The sequence below is a fragment of the Saccopteryx bilineata genome, chromosome 8 (genome assembly GCF_036850765.1).
Source record: "Saccopteryx bilineata isolate mSacBil1 chromosome 8, mSacBil1_pri_phased_curated, whole genome shotgun sequence".
Classification (NCBI taxonomy): domain Eukaryota; kingdom Metazoa; phylum Chordata; class Mammalia; order Chiroptera; family Emballonuridae; genus Saccopteryx; species Saccopteryx bilineata.
Genome location: NC_089497.1, coordinates 83,585,960 through 83,608,647, shown reverse-complemented (window position 1 = coordinate 83,608,647; position 22,688 = coordinate 83,585,960). Strand labels below are relative to the sequence as shown.

General features: G+C 37.6%; 1 protein-coding gene across 7 annotated transcripts in view; it reads left to right on the top strand.

Moving 5' to 3' along the window:
- Nucleotides 1-6,358: 6,358 nt before the first annotated feature.
- The window catches only part of ECT2 (epithelial cell transforming 2), a 72,667-nt gene continuing 56,337 nt past the window's right edge, over nt 6,359-22,688 (top strand). For 4 of the 7 annotated variants that reach the window (XM_066241444.1, XM_066241443.1, XM_066241440.1 and 1 more), the window contains exons 1-13: nt 6,359-6,495; nt 7,215-7,335; nt 9,613-9,764; nt 10,627-10,706; nt 10,812-10,904; nt 12,233-12,415; nt 13,394-13,483; nt 14,593-14,700; nt 18,003-18,076; nt 18,766-18,896; nt 19,037-19,152; nt 19,251-19,313; nt 21,060-21,282. In XM_066241444.1, coding sequence (XP_066097541.1) covers nt 9,635-9,764; nt 10,627-10,706; nt 10,812-10,904; nt 12,233-12,415; nt 13,394-13,483; nt 14,593-14,700; nt 18,003-18,076; nt 18,766-18,896; nt 19,037-19,152; nt 19,251-19,313; nt 21,060-21,282 — 1,291 coding nt within the window. In that variant the 5' untranslated portion in view covers nt 6,359-6,495; nt 7,215-7,335; nt 9,613-9,634. The remainder of the gene's footprint in view (nt 6,496-7,214; nt 7,336-9,612; nt 9,765-10,626; nt 10,707-10,811; nt 10,905-12,232; nt 12,416-13,393; nt 13,484-14,592; nt 14,701-18,002; nt 18,077-18,765; nt 18,897-19,036; nt 19,153-19,250; nt 19,314-21,059; nt 21,283-22,688) is intronic. The other 3 variants (XM_066241445.1, XM_066241442.1, XM_066241441.1) reach the window with 2 other exon arrangements.

Here is a 22,688-nt window from a genome sequence, read left to right as displayed (position 1 = left end):
GAATCTTAAGTGATAAGTTCTTAGAGGGACTGAATCTTTGTAACTGTCCCTAATGTGGCATTAATATGTATAGTTGTGTACTTTATAAATGCCTTGCTTAAGGGGTTAAGGATGGTGATAGGGGAGAAAAATAATTAGGTGACATCTATGTAACATTACAGTGTTAATATTTAGTTACAGTAAAACATTTAGTCCTATGATGAAACATTTACATTTATTATAAAGTAGATATTATAGGTTCATAATATATTGTTTCATACTTAGAAATAATATCAGATAATTGTAATATATTTCATCACAACTTTAGGTAATAAAAACAAAGTCCATTACAACCAATGTCCATTAATTGCAACAAATATAATAATTTTTCAGATATACTAGTTCCTTTTAGATTTGAACAAACTAGAAAAGAGTGAGAAATCTTGTTCACTGTCATTTGCAGAGTGATTGCAGGGACAGTGTGCACACTTGTGACTGAGGGTGGGTAGAGAAAGATAGTCCAGAACCCAAAACCAACTTTCCCAAATTCCTACTTTCTGCTGCCCTGACAGAGTGTAGATGAAAAAAAAAAAAAAAGATCAAGATATGGGGTTGGGAGTGGGGGAGGGAATGAAAGAAATGAATGAAAAGGAAGGAATAAATTGGAAGAGGAGCTAGTGTGAGGAGGAAGTCAGGAAAGATGGTCCAGTGTTACCAGAGGCAGATTAAGGTCAATTGAGGCCCCGGGCCCAGAAGAAAAACATCGAGTCTTTTAAAAAGAAAAGACAGAGAGACAGGGAAAATAAAAATACATGTTAACCATATTTTTAAATAAATAAAAAATATTATGTACTATTAATGTTAAAATTGCACATATGAAACCAAACTGGAGTCATTAGAAAAAATGTAAGGTTGGAGTTTTGCGGGGCCCTCAGAAGTCGGGGCTATCACTCAGTTTGGAGGTGGAGGTGGGCAAGTTGACCCTCTAAGTAATAATCCAGTAATCCAGTCATCCAAGTTTCACCTTATTCACCTCGAAAATTATTTTATTGGCTGATTAAAATGTCACATACTTTAATATACTGGTACTTACCATAATTCAGTTCAATTCCTTTAGTATGTTTTCATCTGCAACTTGTTCATTCAGCATCTTAGGAGGTTTGGATAAAACACAAGATTTTTTTTTTAATGGTTATTCTTTCAAGAAATTTTTTGTTTTATCTACCTAGCTAGCTTATACTTTTAAGGGTTTTGTTCTCTTGACATATGAATTCAATGACTGTATTTCCAGTGAGTGATGGGTTCTGGAAGAAGAGGGTAGTATTTAACAAAAGTAAGGTGACTAACTTTTTTACAATGAAAAGCAGGACAAAAATAAACAGAAGAAAACAATATCGTAAATAAAAGAAACATTTTATTCATTGCAATAACAATACACAATCATATGATAAATGCATAGTAAGAACATTTGTAATATTTTATATTGTAATTATGTTTACATGCCTATTAATTTTTAATAATTGTAAGAAAAAAGTACTCATTTAGATACAAATACGTCACATCACACACAATGGATCGACTCTGCATCAATTGAATACAGACATTTACAGATTAATCTTCCAATATCAAAAAGGAGGACATGTAGGAGGACACTTTTCAAGGGAGGATGGAACTTACAAAAGAAAGACTGTACTCCCTAAAGGAAGACGATTGGTCGCCTTAACAAAAGGAATCTTAGTACCTGCCTTGGAAAGGGACAGAAGAAGCTTGGTAAAGGGCAACAGCAAGAGAGCCATGTCTTGCCTGACCAGGTGGTGGTGCAGTGGATAGAGTGTCGGACTGGGGATGCAGAGGACCCAGGTTTGAGACCCCGAAGTTGCCAGCTTGAGTGTGGGCTCATCTGGTTTGAACAAAAAGCCCACCAGCTTGAACCCAAGGTTGTTGGCTCCAGCAGGGGATTACTCGGTTTGCTGAAGGCCCGCGGTCGGGGCGCATATGAGAAAGCAATCAATGAACAACTAAGGTGTTGCAGCGCGCAGTGAAGAACTAATGATTGATGCTTCTCATCTCTCTCCATTCCTGTCTGTCTGTCCCTGTCTATCCCTCTCTCTGACTCACTCTCTGTCTCTGTAAAAAATAAAAAAAATAAAGAGAGCCATGTCTTGTAAACAGGATGGCTTGGGTACAGCAGGCTTTCCCTTCAAAGAGCAAAAGGAGACCTGATTTTGTGTAGAAGGACTGTCCTCTTTTTGGTAGGAAAAGAATGCAATGGAGGTCTTCTCAGAATCAAGTTTGGTCTAGTAGGGGGCGGGATTTGTGGCTGGGCTAAGGTGAGACAAAGGCAGTGTAGAGAACCATCAGTCTAAGATATGAAAAGGCGCCCTGGCCGGTTGGCTCAGCGGTAGAGCGTCGGCCTGGCATGCGGGGGGGGACCCGGGTTCGATTCCTGGCCAGGGCACATAGGAGAAGCGCCCATTTGCTTCTCCACCCCCACCCCCTCCTTCCTCTCTGTCTCTCTCTTCCCCTCCCGCAGCCAAGGCTCCATTGGAGCAAAGATGGCCTGGGCGCTGGGGATGGCTCCTTGGCCGCTGCCTCAAGCGCTAGAGTGGCTCTGGTCTCGGCAGAGCGACGCCCCGGAGGGGCAGAGCATCGCCCCCTGGTGGGCAGAGCGTCGCCCCTGGTGGGCGTGCCGGGTGGATCTCTGTCGGAGATGAAAAGACCTCAGCTGGGATAATAGTAGTAGTAATATTGATAGCTAACATCTTTTGAATGTTCATTATATGCCAGAATGTTTTAATTACACACAACCCTTTTAACCCTCACAATAACACTATGAGCTAAGTATAAGCATGCCATTTTATAAAAAAGACAAACTGAGGCACTGAGAAGTTAAATAACTAGCTTGAGGTTGAATTGTTTGGAAATGTTATAAGATTGTATTACCTGTTTATTTGGTAGTAAACTGCCACACATCCCTTTTGCAGGGATCCCCAAACTTTTTACACAGGGGTCAGTTCACTGTCCCTCAGACCGTTTTGAGGGCCGCCACATACAGTGCTCCTCTCACTGACCACCAATGAGAGAGTTGCCCCTTCTGGAAGTGCGGAGGGAGCTGGATAAATGGCCTCAGGGGGCCGCATTGTGGCCCACGGGCCGTAGTTTGGGGACGCCTGCGAGAGGAATCAAATATAACTTTTGTAGGGCTAGCATACAATTTGTGCAGTGATACCATAGAGTCAGTGGTTCAATTTGGGTGCAAAGCCTGTGCAATACGAGATGTAGGCTGCTCTCCTCACTAGTGTAATACAGGTTCAGTGATGAGAATTTTTGGAATGTTGGGCACACCCTAGTTTAAGTATGCAAGTACATTCCAAAGTAAAATTTCAATTACTGCTTTTGTTTTCTTTTGTCCTAGCATTATAATGAAGGGCAGACCACAAATATTTTTCAGTTAGTAACAGGGAAATCAGTAACTACCAGACTGCTTCACTCATCTCGTGTATTGTATTACAGACTTTTCAGGCATTGTAAGGTGGCCTGACAAAATTAGAAAATAATTGTAAATCCTCATGAGCTGTTTGAGATGGTCAGAAGTGTTACATTTCAAAGTTAAAGTCTTCTTCTACTTCATGGAATTTAAAGTTCTGGCTAGGATTCCCTTGTCTTCCTCCATGTAAATCAGCAATTGCAGCCGAACACTGTAAAATCCACTTGGAGAAGGCATCTGTAAAGCCAGAAGCCACAGCCACTACTACCCTTACAGCAGCTTGGCCCATGCAGGTTCGCATTGGATTCGGACAGTCAAACTGATGGGCCATCATCTTTAATCCTAGCTTGCACCTGGCAGGCAAGTAAAAACACACACTGGGCTCCAAAATCCACTCACATTCAGTGCTCACAAAGCTACTGACTTATCCGAGTTTCCTAGAATCAAAGGTTTCTAGCTCACCAGCCTTATTCACCTCTGTTCCCCATCTCCTTCCTTCTCCCTACACAAACTCTGCACAAACTGGCTTCTCACTCAACACTCCGCCATCTTGGCTGCCTCTCCTGGCCTCTTCCATGTGGCCTTTCTCTGCTCTCCTCTCTGTTCTAATGTTAATCTCAGGAGCCAAGAGAGCAAGCTCCTGTTCTGCCCCCCCCCCCATTTTATAGTGTATATCCATAACCTTTAATCCAATATACAAAATAGGAAAGTCTTTAATACAAAGTCACTTATCTAGGACATGATGGGATTGTACCACCCCACATCAAAAAGGGTGGGAAAGGCTTAATCTCAAAACCAAGCCTCAGGCTACAAGGATTCTGCCTGCCCACAGCCCGCCCCCAACACACATTAATATCACCTGGGTGACGGCCTCCATGTGGGCAGTGCCATCTTTAGCAAAGTGAGCATAATATATTTTATCTGCCCAACAGCATCTTTTTCTTAAGAGAATGTATGTATAGGGTATTATATTTAAAGAATAAAGAAAATAGGCCCTGGCCTGTGGGCTCAGCAACAGAGCAAGGGCCCGGCATGTGGAAGTCCCAGGTTTCCTCTCTCATGAGGGCGCACAGGAGAAGCGACCATCTGGGCTCCACCTTTCCCCTTCTCTGTCTCTCTTTTTCTTCCACAGCCATGGCACAGATGGTTCAAGCTATCTGGCTCCCAGCTGAAGATGGCTCTATGGCCCGCCTCCCTCGCTAAAATAGCTGGGGTTGCCCAAGGACCCAGCAGTGGCCTCAGATGGGCAAAGCATTGCCCCAGCTTCATAGAGGGCTTGCCCGTCATTCCGTTTGAACGCATGAGGGAGTCCGTCTCTCTGCCTCCCTGCCTCCCTCTTAATAAAAAAGAAAAAAAAAAGGGGGGGGAAAGAATGAAGAAAATATGGTTGTTTCATAATAAATTATTTCAGGAAAAACAGTAAAACTAAGGTGACCAACTGTTCTACAATGAAAAGGAGGACAAAAAGAAACATTTTATTCATTGCAACAATAATATATTATAATATGATAAATGCATAATAAGAACATTTGTAATATTTTATATTGTAATCATGCTTACATGTCTATTAATTTTTAGTAATAATTGTAAGAAAAAAGTACTCATTTAGATACAAATATGTTACATCACACGCAATGGATCGACTGCATCAATTGAATATGTACATTTACAGATTAATCTTTCAATATCAAAAAGGAGAACATGTAGGAGGACACTTTTCGAGGAGGACGGAACTTACAAAAGAAGGACTGTCCTCCCTAAAGGAGGACGATTGGTCACCTCAGTAAAACAAAACAAAATAGTAACAAAAGATCCCAAGGTGGTGGTAGTGGCGCTGGTGAGCAGGACATCAGGAAGCAATTTACTTTCACTGCAGGAGATTCTAGAACAGGGGTCCCAAAACTTTTTACACAGGGGGCCAGTTCACTGTCCCTCAGACTGTTGGAGGGCCGGACTATAAAAAAAACTATGAACAAATCCCTATGCACACTGCACATATCTTATTTTAAAGTAAAAAAACAAAACGGGAACAAATACAATATTTAAAATAAAGAACAAGTAAATTTAAATCAACAAACTGACCTGTATTTCAATGGGAACTGTGGGCCTGCTTTTGGCTAATGAGATGTTCAATATGCTCCTCTCACTGACCACCAATGAAAGAGGTGCCCCTTCCAGAAGTGGGGGGGGGGGCGGATAAATGTCCTCAGGGGGCCGCATGCAGCCCGAGGGCTGTAGTTTGGGGACCCCTGTTCTAGAATCTCCTGATATTTTTACGTTTGTTCAAATGCAAGCTTATATTTTTAAAAAGCCCGAGAAATACAAAGAACTTATTCTAATCATCCACGAAATTCCCTAGACCAGAGTCCAGTGCTTAAAGTATATATCAGGATTTAAATACACGGGCTACTGATTTAAGGGCCATCTGCACAGCCCCGGAGTTACCTCGTCCCTGGCCAGGCTATGCCAACACCTTTAACCCAATTGCTAAAGCAGAAAGAATTCCGGCAGAAAGATCTTAACAGATCACAGCAATCACTGGGGAAGAATCATCTATGGAGGCACTGATTTCGTTAGAGGATTTGGTGGCGCTTAAAAAAAAAAAGTGGGAGGAGAGGAGAATCCGCTCAAACTTTCCTCAGGAAAGAGGATGTTTACTGAGTAAACAAGCGGTTGCCAGAGACACACCTGCTACTCCCCCAGGGGAAGCCTAGGAGCCACCACCGCCACCTTCTGGCCACATCCGGGCATTTCTCTCCAAACTCCTGACGTTCTGACGTCGAAACCGTTGGGTTTATTTGAAACACACGCACAACCAATCAGTGGGCGGAGAGCAGTGACTTGTCGCCGCCCCTCTGGAGACTCAAGCCTATGGGAAGGAGGTTGACTTCACGCGCCAATCCGCATGGCTTTTAGAGAGAGAGGCTCCCTTTTTGAATCGGCTGTGGCTGCCCCCAGCGAGGAATGGTGGTAACGGTGAGAGGAGTAGGAGCCTGAGGAGGTGGCGTTCTGGGCCTGTTTTGAGAGTGGTGAGGAGTGTGGGTGTGGGTGTGAGTGGGGAGATGGCAGTGGGCTAGCGTCCCGGCGGCAGTGGGCTCCTTTGCTTGTGTCCGACAGCCCCGCCCCGGGGACCGCGAATTCCGGGGCGCCCCGGCCGCCGCGCTCCCAGCACCTGGGCGGGGATGTCCAGTGGGCGCCCGAAGGCCGCCAGGTGGCTGCTGTTGTTGTAATATGTTGTTATAGTAATTAAATCTATTTCTATATCTATGGAGAGAGTGTATATATGTGTGTGTGTATATATATACATATATATGAAAGAGTTGGCAGACTTTCATTTTTGATTAAATATATATTTCTATATATTTAATTACTATAACACTATATTACTACAACAGCCGTGAATCTTCGCCGCTCACTTGGTTAGTTATGTTCTCCGGAAGAGTGTCTGGGTGAAGGGAGGGAGCCGGGAAGGGGTTCTCTGGGGGCCGGCAGCTGCACCCTTTGTGGGCTTATCTCGGAGGACGTAGTGGTTTCACTCCGGGATTCTTGGGGTCTCCTCTGCGGGCAGTTTCGTTGTTTGAAACGCTAGGCCTCTCCGGCTCCCCACGCCCCTGCGCCAGCCTCTTCCGTACGGATATGTATGGTTTAGTGGTTAAAAGCGTAGCCTCTGGAATCAGGCGGGGTGTAAATCTCGGTTTTATAACTCACAGTGTGACTTGGGGGAAGTTACTTAACTTTTCTGTTCTAGATTTCTCTATCACTTGGGGATGATAATAGTACCTGCCTCTTAGGATTGTTGCAAGAGATTAAATAAATACAAGCAAAAGGTTTGGAACAACGTTTGCCACATATTACGTGTTAAAATAAATGTAAGTTGTTAATCATGATGTTATATATTATATAATGTTATCAATATTCTTGCTGTTGTCGGTAATACCACCAGCAGATCCAGTATGGCATTTAGCTCCTCCATCCTGAAAGTGGATTGCCTAAAAAAAACTAGAAAGAAACCAAAAGTAAATACTTGTTTAAATGACAAGTTTATCTTTGTGTGAAAAGAGACATGTGTTATAGTTAGTATATTTAGTTCTTTCGGAATGTTTTTGGATGAGAAATAAGCTGTATAGGTTTATGAACAATGATTCTCTTGTGTTTGTTTTATAGAAACTTAATAGCATACAGGAATAAAAAAGTAGTTAGTGTATTTCAGTTTATATCCAGACTTATATGTTCTATCATCAGTTTGTCATGAAACTTTTCTTCCTAAATTTTAAAGCTGTTTTGGCAATAAATTGATCCTATACAGTATAACCAAAGTCAATTTTTTTAATCATCTGTTTTGGTGGTCTTGAAGAAGAAATGAGAGAACTAAACTTCTGGTGTTTTTGATTTATTAAAATCTCCCTCCATTTCTTAAAGCAGGTTAGTTCATCTCTTGATTTTTTAAAAACATTCTTTTAAGTTGAGTGAGTGGAATCATGTTTAGAGACTTAAAAAAGAATTAAGGTCTGGATAGAATGCATCATGAGTTCTAATTAAAGACTTATTAACAACTATTGAACTACTTCTTTGGAGAGCCTTAGAATAGCAACTGACATGGATATTTGGTAAGAATACTATAAGAAATGTCCACATGGTGAATATTACCTGAGAATTAATTATTGTTATTCATTTTAGGACATCATGTATTCAACTGGATTTGAGTCCTGTTATATTTTTTACTGATGCTTAACCTTTTAAGTGCAGAGCTTAGACTGGAAGTTGAGTTGTCTGACTTGGAAGTGTGCACCTCACAGTTGTGCTTAAGACTATTATTTTAGTGTACACATCTTCACACTACTTAGTGTCACCATCCAGAAATGATGCTAATGACACCTTACCGTTTCTCCAGTAGCATAGTTTACTGAAACTATTACTTTGTTAAGAATCTGGTGGACGGTACTTGTATATTTTATTAATCTGAAAAAGTAGGAAAGGATAAAATAGATAAGATATGTACCTCCAGGTAATCATCTAGAGATTCAAGATAATAAACTTACATAAAACTCCCATTTGAAATCATGAAAATTTAACTTTTTCTTTTTTCTCTGCAAAAGTCCTAGAAATCTAAAAAAAAAGAAAAAAATTTCATAGTCTAGAGTCATATTGGCTCTAATCCATGCATAACTGTCTTGTTAATTCTTTTAGAGGAGAGACATTTATAAGGTAATTAATATGAAAATACAGTTAAGGTAATTAATAAGAAATTACAGTTCAGTTATACATGAGAAGTTCAAAGAATTCATCTGAGAAGGAGTCAAGAGTGGTGGTTTGGAAGTTGACAGACATGATAGGTGGAGAATTGACATTGTTAAATGCAAGTGGGTATGGAGTAAATTGTGATGTGTTGGAAGGATGCTGAGAAATGCATTGTGGCTGGAGTATATGTGGACTGGGGGAATTAAAGGAGATGAGTCCGAATAATCTGGTCAACTAGGCCAGGGTCAAACTGTATCCTGGATGGTGAATTTAGACTTGGTCATAAAGGGAGGGGTGCTTATGGAAATTCTAAGTAGGGAAGTGATATGGTCACATTTGTTTTTAGGATCATATCCCTGAAATCCTTGTAAAGAGCCATGTCTGCAGAAACTGGTGTTAGAAGCTGTTCTCTTTGAACAGGTGCCCACTGTGGCATTGGGTATCAGGAAGACGGACGGGTCCTAGAGATACTTGAGATGGGATTAATAAGGATTTTGGGGAGGGTGACTGAGGTAGAGAAAAGAATAAGAATGGATTCAGTTTTTGATTGGGATTATTTTGGGGATGATGGTATTATAAATAAATATATTAAGAGAAATAGGTTGGTTGAGGGCAAGAATAATATTTAAGAATACTTTCAAGTGTTCATTATGTCAGGTAATGTGCTGAGTACTTTTGATTGTTATTTTTACTATATTCCAATAAGCTGGGTATTAGTATCTATCTTTATCTTATTGAAGAGGAAACAGGTTCAGTGAAATTGAGTTACTTTTCTTTAGCTCAATATTAAAAAAATGGGTAATGATGCTTTTTATAAATTCTAGCTTAAAGGTAGAGCCTCTAATACCTGTTTTGCCCCACAGTCGTGTTTGTTTCATGTATTTCTATTCAAATTTATTTTTTTTTAGCCAACTTAAACCAGTACAAACAATGGCTGACAATAGTGTATTAACATCCATTACGGGGAGTACAAGCTTGGCAGACTCTTCCATTTTTGATTCTAAAGTTACTGAAACATCTAAGGAAAACTTATTTATTGGACCTACTTCCTATGTTGAAGGTAAATGTGCTTTGATATACCAAATCAATATGTTAATCCTAAACTTACTGACTAGAGACTCTTTTATGAATTAACTGTAATTGTAACACTGTTAAGCTAGAGTATAGGTATTCAGTAAATATTTGTTAGCATAATCTCCTTACACTATGAAGATTTTTTATTATTGTTTGGATTAATGTTTTCCAAGTTTGAAGGGGAAGTCATCTTGTTGGATATTGCTTTTTCTGTATGTGAGGGCAATCCAGCTGCAACATTATTAGCTAGACTGTATTCGTTATATCTGGTTAGGTGAAAAGATACTTCTCTTACCCCACTATGTAACTGGATCTTTTCTAAATTTACATGCGCTGTTGAAAAGGATGACAGTATAAGACAGTGAATGCTTTCTTTGGTTAGGAGGAGTGCTGATTTTTGTATTTTTTTGTACAATATACTTTCCTTAAAAAGATGTGTCCTAAACTTAAAAATTTTTTTTTTCATTGAGAGAGGGGGGGAGACAAAGGAGAGAAAGAAAGAGAGGGGGAGGGAGAGAGGGAGAGAAAGAGTGGGAGAGAGAGAGAGGCTTCAACTTGTTCCACTTAGTTGTTTCATTTAATTGTTCACTCATTGATTGCTTCTTATATGTTCTTATATGTGTTCTGACCTGGGAATGAACTAGGTGGACACTTTATTTACTGAGCCACCCAGCCAGGGCCAAAACTTTAAAAAATACACTGGGAATTAAGTAATTTTAATTTCAGAGACTGTTAATGTTCTCAAAGATGGAAAACAGATATAGCCCCCACCCCCCAAAAAAGAATTAGGAACTAGTGATTTTGATGTTAATCCCTGATAAACATTTAAATAATTTTAATTTTAATAGAAGAAATGCCTCAGGTTGAGACAAGAGTGATATTGGTTCAAGATGCTGGAAAACATGAAGAACTTATAAAAGCCTTAAAGGTATGAAGCTTTAGTCTAGGTTTTTTTAAAGGCTATTTTTCTTCCATCAGTGTATAAATAATTTTATAGTTTTCTTAATCTCATACTTCAGTCTCTTTTCCACAGACTATTAAAATAATGGATGTCCCTGTTGTAAAGATAAAAGAAAGTTGTCCTGGGAAGTCGGATGAAAAATTAATTAAAAGTGTTGTTAATATGGTAGGTCAAGCATTTCATTGCATGTGGCATGCTGCATTTCCCTTGCTTGTATTCTGATACTCCACTTGTGGTGATTGGACTCAAATTAGGCACAGGGTATATTGTGCACTCTGAAGCTAGATGAGCAGGTACAGTTTTATTTTTAAAATTTGGGTGTTTCTGAAACCCCATGCTATAGCATATGTTGCAAATAATGAAATTCTCATAAAATAATTTGGCAATGTTGAATTTAAATGACATGTTAAATTTTTATAAAGATCTGAGACTTTTATCTTTTCTCATTAACTTTATATTTATTCTAAACTCTTGCTTTATTTCCAAAATTATAAATCGCTCTTGACAATCATTCGGCAATTTGCAAGGACATATGAAATATATATAGTTCCCCATACCAGCTGTAATAGTTTGTGAGGGCTGCTGTAACAAAATACCAATACATTAGGTGGCCTAAACAACAGAAATGTATTTTCTCACAGTTCCTAGGGCTAGAAGTCTAAGGTCCCTCTGAACAGCCCCATTGTCAAAAACACATTCTAAGGTAAAGGGAATTAGAGTTTCAAAATGAATCTTGAAGGTACATAATTCAGCCCATCATATCAGCCTAGCAAATAAAGCCAAAATAATTTACCTGTTCAGAATTTTCTTTTAGATGGTTCTTTTTTGTTACATGTGAGTCATACAGGTACTTGAATATCTATTCTCTTTCACAGCTGTACCGTATAAAGTGGTATAGTATAAACAATAACTTGCCTTTTTATATACTACGTTTACTATGCTGCAACTACCTACGTATTCACACCTCTCTTATTTTCCTCACATATACTGAAATAATTATGTGACTCTGCATCCTTTTTGTGGAAAGTAAGGGCCATAGTATTTTTCTGTTTTTCTGAAGACACTTACTTTGTCCATGAAGGAACCATATGTATGGTATCATTTTCTTGGCCAGAGGAAAAAGCAATAGTGGATATCTTTCTAATGCATCCTTCTATCAATATGTGTGTACTTATATTCATCATTTTTTATTACACACATACCTCATGATTTATAATGACTACTAGGTTAAGTCAGAAGCTTATGTCTTTATAATAATCAAATTTTTAAGATCTTAATGTAGATGGAGATCTGTATACATAAAAATACAAATCAGCAACTAAAATGACTTCTCACTATTAAGTATAATGCTCACTGCTATATGATTTAAAACTTGTTTTCTATATATATAAAATTTAAAATGTTAATATTGAATTGATATTTAGGTCTTATTTAAAGAGATATGAATTGATTTTATATAAATTTTATTTCTATAATTCCGTAAAAAAATCAAGGAAATTAAAGTGCCCTTTGTAAAGATGGAATCAGTGGAAGAATATGAAAGTTTTGATTCTCCAGAATTTGAAAATGTATTCATAGTCATGGACTTCCAGGACCCTGTCTTTAATGAATTATATAAGACTGATTGTAGAGTTATTGGACCACCAGTTGTATTAAACTGTGCACAAAAAGGAGAGGTAAGAAGAATATACTTTTATTATGAATTTTCAAGGTTAAATTTTTACTAATGAATGTTCTGAGTATTCATAAGCAGAAAAATTCCATTAATTGTTAAAGAGTACGAAATATTTAGGATAGGAATAGTAGTATCTATTGTAGTTCTTTAATTCTTCCTATTGTAACTTTTAGTTGTGAAAACCTAAGACCTTTGACAGTAATAAAAACTATATGTTATATATAAAAGTCGTAGCAGAGTTAGTCCCTATTTGGTTTTATTGCTGTCTTGTCATTCTTAAGTTTGCCTTATTTAAAATCGCTTTTGTCATTGTATTTTTGTCTTAGATACCAGTAATAAGCACATGATAGTCTTTAATTCTCGCCTTTGATTGAGAAATGCTGCTTTCAGAAATAGAATAGAATTTTTAAAGACTACAATTAAGGAAAAGAATCTTCTTGCATAATGGTTGTAATTAAATATACATATATTAAATAATTCAATATATATATATTCTCATTCTGGTGTGTGTGTGTTTGGTTAAATGATTTACTGATTACCTTGATTATTTGAGCTCAAAAATTGAAGGCTTATTTGTTTTAACTGTGTTATATACCTAGTATTTATAAATAGCTGACATTTTAACTTGAATTGGAACCATTTATAATAATTTATGGAGTCAGAAATCTTTCCTTATTAATAACCACATGTGATAAAATAAGTTTTGGAGCTAAGGGTGTGAGTATGTTTATGTTTAATTTCCAAATTGTAAAGTGTGCTTAGATTATGTGTATCAAATATGATTTGGGAATTGTGGGAAGTTTTTTATTGTAAAACTTAATCCATTTTTTGCTGCATTTTGTTGCATATTAAAAAATGCAAGGAAATTTTTGGATTGGAACAGTTTGGCAAGAAGGAAACTATGTTTAACTTGAGAAAGATGTATTTTATTTTAAAATAAATTTTTAACATCGATTTAAAGTTGTTTTTTATTTCTCAGCCCCTGCCATTTTCATGCCGTCCACTCTATTGTCCCAGCATGATGAATCTTGTACTGTGCTTTACTGGGTTCAGGAAGAAAGAAGAGCTAGTAAGTATTTTCAAATACTCTATTAAAAAAACATTTTTTTCCAGCAAAATAAATGGAAATTGGCATTTTTTTTGATAATTGTGTCATGGTTTTATTTTAAAAGTTTCGAAGGAGAAATTACTGTTACTACCAGATTTCAAATTTTGTGAAGAAACATTCTAAAGAGCCTTATACAGAAACAAATATTATGTCTAGGATGCCTAGCATATAAATTAACAAATTTCATAACTATTTATTCTGTTTGAACTCTTTTTATTTGGTATCCTATCAGCCACATTATATGAAGTTTTAGTTTATACATTAGAATTTGTTGCTATATAAGTTTAGCTTTAAAGTATTATCACCTAGAGATTTCTTAGGAACCTTTTTCTTTGATTTGTAAAATTTTCTGTGTTGGGGCTAATGAAGAATTGCTCTAATTTTGTGGGAAGAATCTTGGTGTGATGTAATCTCATTGTTAAAAAAAAAACCTGGCCGGTTGGCTCAGTAGTAGAGCGTCGGCCTGGCGTGTGGATGTCCCAGGGTCAGTTCTTGGTCAGGGCATACAGGAGAAGCGACCATCTTATTTCCCCAACCCTCCCATCCCACCCCAACACTCCCCTTCTCTCTCTCTCTTCTCCCACAGCCATAGCTCAATTGGTTTGAGCGTATTGGCCCTGGGCACTGAGGATGGTTCCATGGAGCCTCTGCCTCAGGTGCTAAAAATAGCTGAGTTGCAAGCATGGCTCCATATGGGCAGAGCATCTGCCCCAGAGGGGGGTTGCTGAATGGATTCCAGTCAGGGCACATATGGGAGTCTGTCTCTCTATCTCCCCTCCTCTTAACTTGGAAAAGAAGAAGAAAAAAGTAATATATTTAGGCTATATGAAAGTCAGTTTAAATAACTAGGTTTTGTGTGCTCGTCTTTACTGGCTTATCACTATATATAATTTTGCATGAGCCAATAAAAGCAAATGAATATTTTATTGACATAAAATTGTTATCTTTGTGAAAATCCCTAATGTGTGCCTTATAAATAAAAAGTATTCAGTAAATGCTAAATGAATGGTAAACATAGTTTAAAATTTTAATTATAAAGTTAATCTTGTCTTGCTTAATTTTCTTTTGAGGTCAGATTGGTGACATTGGTCCATCACATGGGTGGAGTTATTCGAAAAGACATTAATTCAAAAGTTACACATTTGGTGGCAAATTGTACACAAGGAGAAAAATTCAGGGTATGTAAACGTGGGTATTTTTGTATATTTCAATGTAGCATCATTTGGGAATGGATTTATAAATAGCACTCGCATCTCTTTCTCCTACAATTTACTGAAGATCAGGAAGTTTTTGCTTTGTGCCTGGCCTATGTTAGTGCAGTGGATAAAGCATCGACCTGGAACACTGAGGTTGCCAGTTCGAAGCCCTGGGCTTGCCTGGTCAAGGCACATATGGGAGTTGATGTTTCCTCCTCCTCCCCCCTTCTCTCTCTCTCTCTTCTCATCTCTCTCCTCTCTAAAATGAATAAATAAAAGTTTAAAGGAAAACAAATCATAAAATTTTTGCTTTATGTACTTTTAGTAAAAATTTTATGGTCTAATTTTTAAGGTGGTCTTCAAAAACAAGTAGGATTCTGGAGATTGGCAGATGGGTGGCATTTTAGGCAGATGACTAATGTCAGCAAAGGTTATTAGGAGCATTGGTGAGTGAGGGGGTTTGCAAGTGATGAATAGATAGTTCACTCTTGTCTAAGTAGTCTTTAAAGTATTTTTATTAGGATTAAAATCTTGGTTTAAGGTTATACTTGCATATATATCTTAGGTAGAGTACATCTGTCTGTTCCCACCCTCCATGAGTATACTTATTGTTTATGTAGCAAATGATCATTTCAGTGTAATATTGAATTCCTGGGAATTCATACTTTCTAATTCATACCAAAGTTTTTATTTACTTAATCAGATGTTTTTCTTCTGTTTTTTTTTTTTTGGGGGGGGGTCAGTTTTTTCAAAGAAGTAAACATGGAGAAAGGAGAAATAAAATACAGTAAAGGTGAATTTACTCTATTTCCCCATGTATAAAACATACCCTTTTAAAAAAAATTGAGGTCTATAAACTGTGTGTGTCATATACAGTGGTTGTAGATTTTTTTACTTGTATCTCCTGCTTTTTCGCGCTTGTTGTTTTTGCACTCATTGTTTTGCACTTGTTACTGGTATATTACAGTAGATTACATTTTACCATGTTCTTCCCTGAAATGGCTCAGAAAAAGATTTTTGTACAGTGCTGAATTGAATTCAAGTTAAAAGTGATCTAGTTTGCAAAAGTGAATGGAAATCGTGCTGTTGAACATAATTTTGGTCCTCCAACTGAGAAATCAATCCGAGACTGGCTACGGGAAGAAGAAACCCTACTGAAAACGCCACGGCAGAAGAAGGCCGTGAGAGGCAAGTCACCAAAATGGCCTGATTTAGAGAGGGAATTGAGGATATGGATTGAATAGCAAAGGACAATTGGAATTCCTGTGTCCACAAAGATGGTTCAGCATGAGGCAAGAATTGCTGATGAAAAAGAAGTTACTGATTTCAAAGGACAACAAAATTGGTGCTTCAGGTTCGTGAAATGGAATGGACTAAGCATGCATACACTCACCAGACTTGCCCAAAAGATGCCTGAAAGCTGTGAGCAGAAGGTCCTGGAATTTCATCGTTTTGTCATTCAATGTCAGAAGACACATCAGTTTGAGTTGGGACAGATTGAAAATATGAATGACGTCCCCCTTCAATTTGATGTCCCAAGTAACAGAACTGTTGATAAGGGGGTGAAAGCTGTAACTGAAGACAAGTGGACATGAAAAGAGCCATTATCCAGTTGTTCTAGCTTGTTGTGCTGACAGAAACAAGTTGCCTCCTATGCTGATTTTCAAACGCAAAACAATGCCAAAAGAAGACGTTCCTCGAGGAGTGATTGTCCACGTTCATGACAAGGGTTGGATGGGTCAGGATGGGTTGAAGATCTGGTTTGAGAAAGTTTGGAGTAGGGGACCAGGTAGGCTCTTATGCAAACCTGCCCTATTGGTGCTTGATCAGTTCAGGGCACACAGAACAAAAAACAGAGACAGTTGCTGCAGAGCAAAAAACAAAACTTGCCATCATACCTGGAGGTGACATCCCAGCACCAATCACTTGATGTCAGCATTAACAAACCCTTCAAAGCTGCCATGAGAAATGAATGCAACCAATGGATGAAGTCTTCTGGGGATAATTTGACATCAGCAGGAAGAGTGAAGAAACCAACTATAGGAGAAGTATGTACCTGGGTGAAAAGATCCTGGGATAATGTCAAGATTGAGTTTGTTGTCAAGTCATTTGAGAAGTGTGGCATTTTAAATGCCATAAATGGAACTGAGGACGAGGCAGTATTTGAAAACAAAGATTTGTCATCAGACACAGATGACAAGCTAATGGGTGGGAGTTTTAATAGTGATGAGTTTTATGAATTTTATGATAAATAAAATGAGTTCAATAATTTTATGTAATACATTTTTATTTTTCAAATTATGGGCCTCCAAATTAAGGTGTGTCTTAAACATGGGATCGTCTTATACATGGGGAAAGACAATAATCAACTTCAGAGATATATTTATTTAAAGTAAAATATAGAAGTGATTTGGCCTGACTAGGCGGAGATGCAGTGGATTGAACGTTGAACTGGGACATGGAGGACCCAGGTTCGAAACCCTGAGATTGCCAGCTTGATCTTGGGCTCACCAGCTTGAGCACGGGGTTGCTGATCTTTTTTTACAGAGATAGAGAGAGAGTCAGAGAGAAGGATAGATAGGGACAGACAGGAAGGGAGAGAGATGAGAAGCATCAATCATCAGTGTTTCGTTGCGACAACTTAGGTGTTCATTGATTGCTTTCTCATATGTGCCTTGACCGTGGGCCTTCAGCAGACTGAGTAACCCCTTGCTCGAGCCAGCAACCTTGGGTTCAAGCTGGTGAGCTTTGCTCAAACCAGATGAGCCCACGCTCAAGCTGGCGACCTTGGGGTCTTGAACCTGGGTCCTCCGCATCCCAGTCCGATGCTCTATCCACTACACCACCTCATAGTCAGGCGGGGGTTGCTGATCTTATGGTTGCTGGCTTGAGCAAGGGGTCACTTGCTCTGCTGTAGCCCCCCAGTCAAGGCACATATGAGAAAGCAAACAATGAACAACTAAGGTGCAGCAACGAGGAATTGATGCTTCTCATCTCTTTCCCTTCCTGTCTGGCTGTCCCTCTCTCTGACTCTCTCTCTGTCTCTGTCAAAAAAAGAAAGAAGTGATTTGGACATCATAGGACTTGGTTTAAAGTTATTTAAATATAAGTTGTATGATTGAAAGAGTTTTCTGTTAATTTTCCTTTATATTATGTTACAAAGCAGATGAACAATGATCTAAAACTAAAACTGCAAAGAAGTATATATATAATTGTTTAACGAACTTTCATGAATGCAGTTATTTAAAGTAAAAATTAATAGTAATTCATGTTTATATTTTTAGATTGCCGTGAGCCTGGGTACTCCTATTATGAAGCCAGAATGGGTTTATAGATCTTGGGAAAGGAGGAATGAACAGTAAGTGTTTAAAAATTCAGTAGTTTATTTTGTGAATTAAACATGTTATCTTATGAAGGTAAACCCATGTGCCCAAATTTGTAGATAGTATAGAAAAATGAACTCAGAGTTTTGGTAGCTTAGGGAATAAAGGGAAGAAAGAATGAAGTTACACAAAAAATTATGAATTACTGAAAATTGGAAAACATCTATGGTTATCTTTGGACTTGATCTTGTGAAATAACTTTCATAAATATTCTAAAATTATTAGGTAATAGCGTAATGCATCTGGATATTTGGATTTTGTTCTGTTATTTTCTTATTTTTGGTGTTTCTGGTTGCATTTTAAATGATGATTGCAATTCATAAATTTTTTAAGCTTTCCAATCTTGCTGTTGTAATACTTCTTCATTACTAAAGATTTCATAAAACTAGAACCTACCCTGGAATACACATAAAATTTCATGTACAGAGCAGGAATTTGAATCTTGCGATCAGATTTTGTCAAATTCAGGATGACTGAGGACACATCAGTTTTTTAAAACATTTTTTAGTTGTTAAAATGTTAAAGGTTTTGTTAAAATTTCAAGACTAGATGTAAAGTATTTTGAATAAATGTATTATACTAAAACCTTTAAAATTATAACTTGATGTACTAATTTGTTGAATTTAAGTTAACCTGGTGCTAGAAGAATGTATTTTGTTTTTAGGGATTTCTGTGCATCAGCTGATGACTTTAGAAATGAATTTAAAGTTCCTCCATTTCAAGATTGCATTTTAAGTTTCCTGGGATTTTCAGATGAAGAAAAAACTAATATGGAAGAAATGACTGAAATGCAAGGTAGAGTTTAGCATAATTTAAAAGTTTTATATAAATATATTTTATCCTGCACTCGTACCTAATGACTTCCTGGTGAATATGCCTCTAAAAATTTGGGTTTGAAGGTAGTTTGCCTTATTTATGTCTGCGTTCCTCTTTAGGAGGCAGCCATTTACCAGTTGGAGATGAAAGGTGCACTCATCTTATAGTTGAAGAGAATGTAGTAAAAGAACTTCCATTTGAACCTTCAAAGAAACTGTATGTTGTGAAGCAAGAGGTAAGTAATTTTAAAATGAAATTGGTTTTCTAAAAATATTACTATTGGCTTTCCTGATAAGTTGAATTCTTAATTAAAATGTTCTTTTTTTCACCTAGTGGTTCTGGGGAAGTATTCAGATGGATGCTCGAGCTGGAGAAACTATGTATTTATATGAAAAGGTATACTTTTTTTTTTGTTCCTTAGTTATTCTGTGAATTTGTGTGAAGATAACATTTTTTTTTATCCAGAAGATATATAGTTAGAACACAGGTCATCTTTTTCATTATGCTTAGGAGTTTGAGAACAATTAGATATTGAGTAGTAGTCAATGTATATTTAAGTGAAAGCACTGCTTGTGATGGATATTATTTGAATTTCTTATTTGTCTTTCTGTCAAAGGCTTGGTGATATTATGAACAATAATATCTTTATTTTTAGAAACTTAGAAACTTAAGGGAAAGATAGATATGCAAATAGTTACAGTACGGAATTATATATGCTGTAATTGAGTAATGTATTTTAACCAGCCTCTTTCTGAGAGAATCAGTGAGGATTGAAAAGAGCAAATAGCCTGACCAGGCAGTGGTGCAGTTGATAGAGCGTCGGACTGGGATGCGGAAGGACCCAGGTTCGGGACCCCGAGGTCGCCAGCTTGAGCACGGGCTCATCTGGTTTATCAGCTTCAACCTAGGGTCGCTGGCTTGAGCAGGGGATTACTCGGTCTGCTGAGGACGTGCGGTCAAGGCACATGTGAGAGGGCAATCAATGAACAACTAGGGTGTTGCTGTGCGTGGCGCAAAACTGATGATTGATGCTTCTCATCTCTTCGCTCCTGTCTGTCTGTCCCTGTCTATCCCTCTTTCTGACTCTCTCTGTCTCTGTAAGAAAAAAAAGAAAAGAAAAGAGAAAATAAATATTGAGCCAACTTTCTAGGCTATTCTGATAAGGACATGCTAGTTAGATAGCAGGTGAGAGTGGGTATGGAAGCTTGGAAATATGTTAAAATAGCAAACAGTTTAGCATGGCTTTAGAAAAGAATTGGGGGGGAAAGGCCAACAGATAAAGCTTCCTAGGTGATTTGCCTGAAATCTGTGTACTCATTGATCAATGTCACCCCATTAAATTTAAGTTTTGAAATAAAATTTTTAAAAAAATTAAAAATAAATAAATAAAGCAGACTTGCTAGGTGGGTAGAAGTAATATGTTGAAGAAGTTTAGATTTTGTCCTATAAGTATCGGTAGCCATTTACAAGTAAGGAGAAAGATAACATTTAAAAAAATGACTGCAATAGTAGAATGTAGGCAAGGAAAATCCTGCCTTCCTTCTGGACCTTGATAAAGAGTAGTATTCACCAAACTGTGGCGTAAAGCTCGAGAAGCAGGTTTTAAGGGAAGATTTACTGCAGTTTTGGATTTAATAATTTTGAATAGAATATTGAAGATGAGATGTGAATTCATTGTGTTTCTATAAAAATCTAAACAGGTACTAGTCTCTTCAGACTCTTCTCAGTGTTAGGTTCTTAACATAAAGTTTAAAAAGTTGCTTTAGATATTAAGAGAGAGTTCTTAAAATCAAGTGTTATTTGACAAATATTGGAGAGCACTGTGTCTAGCCCTGTCTAAAGGCTAGAGATTCAGCGAACAAAATATGAATGGTTCCTGCTCTCTGGGGTTTATTTATAGCCTAAGGGGCGAATACAGTAAACAAGCTTACAGATGAGTATGTAGCACTGATAGTGTTATGAAGAACAAGAATTAGGTGCTAGGGGTTTGACAATTATAGTGGTCCCTTGACTTATATTTCATGAAGTTGTAAAATTATTTTGCAAAATCTAGGTTTTGTTAGTCTTGTAAATATGTATTTTTTTCCTGTCTTGTTATAGAACCATGGAACTGAAACTGAGTTTTTGTATTCTTGATTGTAGGCTACTACACCTGAGCTTAAGAAATCAGTGTCACTGCTTTCTCTAAATACTCCAAACAGTAATCGCAAAAGACGTCGTTTAAAAGAGACACTTGCTCAGCTTTCTAGAGAGACAGACCTGTCACCTTTTCCTCCTCGTAAGCGGCCATCAGCCGAACATTCCCTTTCCATAGGATCACTCCTAGATATCTCCAACACACCAGAGTCCAGCATTAACTATGGAGGTAATTCAGATTTTAAAAAATTTGTCTTTAAAATTTAGTGGAATGGAATGATTCTTAAAATATAGACAAATCTCTGCTAGACGGAACATCAAAGGCTCTGCCTTTAATTTTGTTCCAGCTGGGGAGAAAAGGCACATGAAAATGCTTCTCTTTACTGACTGCTTGCTGTAGCTAAGTGTTTTTTATATTCTATGTGTTTATAAGATGGGTTTTATTTGTTCCATTTTCCAGATTACTAAAGTGAGGTTAGAGAAATACCGATAACTTTTCTAAAGTCACACAGCTAGACAGTGAGGGATTTGTTCCAAGAGCAAGTTCTTAGCACTGGTTAACAGATCACAGATGTATTATGGGGAAGACAGGTACACTGAAGTCAGGGGAGGGTGAGTTCACTTTGTTCTCAGCTGATACAAGAAAGCTACAATGAACTCTTCTCTGTTCATGTTTTTTTCCATTCAGCACCCTAGTATGATGTGTTTTCTAGATTTAAAAAACAAAACCTCCCCTTGATCTCATGGTACTCTCCACTTATCTCATTTCTTTCTTCCCTTTCACATGAGTACTTTTCAAAGAACTACCTTGATTTGTTGTCTCATTTACTTGCTTATCATTGTCTTTTCAACTCATTCCAGTTGAATTTCGCCCCCCTGCAGCTTTGGAGGACAGTTTTAATGCAGTCAACAGCATTCAACACATGAAAAGCTACTTATTCCTGGACACATTTTTTTCTCTTGGCTTTACTCATTTCTTTTTCTCCTTTGCCTAGCTTCTCTCTCCAACTCTGAATGTTGATTGCTATTTCTGTGTTGTTTCTTCTCTATTTTATTTTCCCTTTATTATCTCATTTAATTCCATAACTTTAACAACATTTATATGCTGATGACTCCAAAATTTGTCATCTTCCCTCTCCAACTCCCTGCTTCATGCCTCCTTTTCCACATCTTAAACTTAGCATAATCAAGTCAGAACTTTTGATTCTCTCTACCACTCTCAGCGCCATTCCTTTACCATCCTTTATCAACCCTTTTTGGAAAAAAGCTCTGAGGCAACTGCAGTGGTCTCTCTAAATCCATTTTTGTCTTTCTACATGTAGATATTACAGTGGTCTCTAAAACTATATAAATTATATCATGCCACTCTATTTAAAGTCATTTTGTAGCTTTGTATTACCGTAGTTTCTCTGTAATTCTTCCTCATTTACCTCTGACATGTGGTTTCATGTTCTCCAGTGATACTGTAAGCTTTAGTCACACTATCTTTGTTCTTTGAATATTTCTACTACATTCATAACTCAGGAACATTGTACTTGCTCTCTTTGCCTTAAGGAAATTCTACTGGGTTCCCTGTAAAGCTCAGCCTCTGCTCCACCACTCCTTCCTACCAACCCATCACCAGTAGTAGCTATC